The following is a 1,219-nucleotide window of genomic DNA, read 5'->3' as shown; positions in this document are numbered from 1 at the left end:
GAATAATTTTTTCCCCCCTAAACTAAAAAAAAAAAAATTTTTTTTTTTTTTTTTTTTTTTTTTTTTTTCAAAGAAACAGTAAACAGACATGTTTAAAACGTCACGAGTTTCTGGGAATAACCCAAATGAAATTACTCTACATGGGATTGAAAACGGGAATTTTGATGGTAAAAAAAACGTATTGCACAAAAACCGTTTTACGATATTACGTAATCTGAACACGTGCGACAGGGCTGGACGGCAGTCTGAGAGAGGAGTCGATAAGACGAAGAGGAAAGTTTACAGCTGAGCCAAAGGTACAAAAAGTCCAATATCCTCGTTAGCTAAAGCAGTACTTTTAAAACACTCGGTAAATAATATACATTTAAGCCTCAAAAGCTGATAAACGCATATCACTGTTTTTTTTTTTTAAATCGCTTACAACAAACACCGCATTTTAATTTCACCGTCTCCATCGAAACCAGCCAAACCCGCCTAATGGCCTGACAGCTAGCATGTTAAACAAACGCAGATGAAATATCAAACAATAAGGCAGAGTTTCGACCTACAAGATTTTAATTATAAAATGCTACACTACAACGAGAACAAACATATTAAGCTAAAAAGTTCAGACTTTAACCGTTAAACCCATCCCTGTGTTACGGCCACTAATGGGCCCTACATAAACGGTTAGCCTCCGGTTTGCTCCAGAATAAACAAGTTTAAAGGATACACGTTGAGCCTTTGACCCATGTCCTGGATCAGATTCGCCGCTTGTTGTCGGTAGGAGAGCTCCCGGTCTGATTCTACTCCACATCGGCGGGACGGGGTGTTTTCCAGCTGCTCCCGGGTGAAATACCATTTCGACGAAGAACCCCGGCATGCCGCCATTACTCTGGAACGTTCGCTTCGGCATCGAGAAAACGGATGTGACGTCGTGTCTGCCCGAGAACTAGGCGTGATTTGGTACTTTGCTGCCTCCCACTGGCCAAAAGCTGATCAGTCGATGCGGTAAAGACAGTTACGCTAACAAAACAATCAATTAATGTAGCTCAAATCTGGGTTCCAGGCTCGACTCAATGCCGTTTATTAGGAGCTGTGGAGTATTGAAGTCAAAACTTAAGTTATGTAAAATATGTGGTATATGTATGTAAGTTTATAGCTTTCTGCCTCTCCACACCTAACTAAACACAACTCTGCTTCCCTGATGAAATTTATGTAGTCTTAAAAAATATTTTGA

General features: G+C 40.1%; 1 protein-coding gene across 3 annotated transcripts in view; it reads right to left on the bottom strand.

Annotated features, from left to right (window-relative positions):
* ccnt2a (cyclin T2a) overlaps nt 1-939 on the bottom strand; it is an 11,964-nt gene extending 11,025 nt beyond the window's left edge. For 2 of the 3 annotated variants that reach the window (XM_015014593.1, XM_015014592.1), the window contains exon 1: nt 713-921. In XM_015014593.1, the coding sequence (XP_014870079.1) occupies nt 713-870 (158 nt within the window). In that variant the 5' untranslated portion in view covers nt 871-921. Of the gene's footprint in view, nt 1-712 lie in introns of all 3 variants that reach the window. The other variant, XR_001421730.1, reaches the window with a different exon arrangement.
* Nucleotides 940-1,219: the final 280 nt, after the last annotated feature.

The sequence above is a fragment of the Poecilia latipinna genome, unplaced genomic scaffold (assembly GCF_001443285.1).
Source record: "Poecilia latipinna isolate Pla-1442-1.1 unplaced genomic scaffold, P_latipinna-1.0 Scaffold1831, whole genome shotgun sequence".
Classification (NCBI taxonomy): Eukaryota; Metazoa; Chordata; class Actinopteri; order Cyprinodontiformes; family Poeciliidae; genus Poecilia; species Poecilia latipinna.
This window is presented reverse-complemented; position numbering and strand designations above follow the sequence as displayed.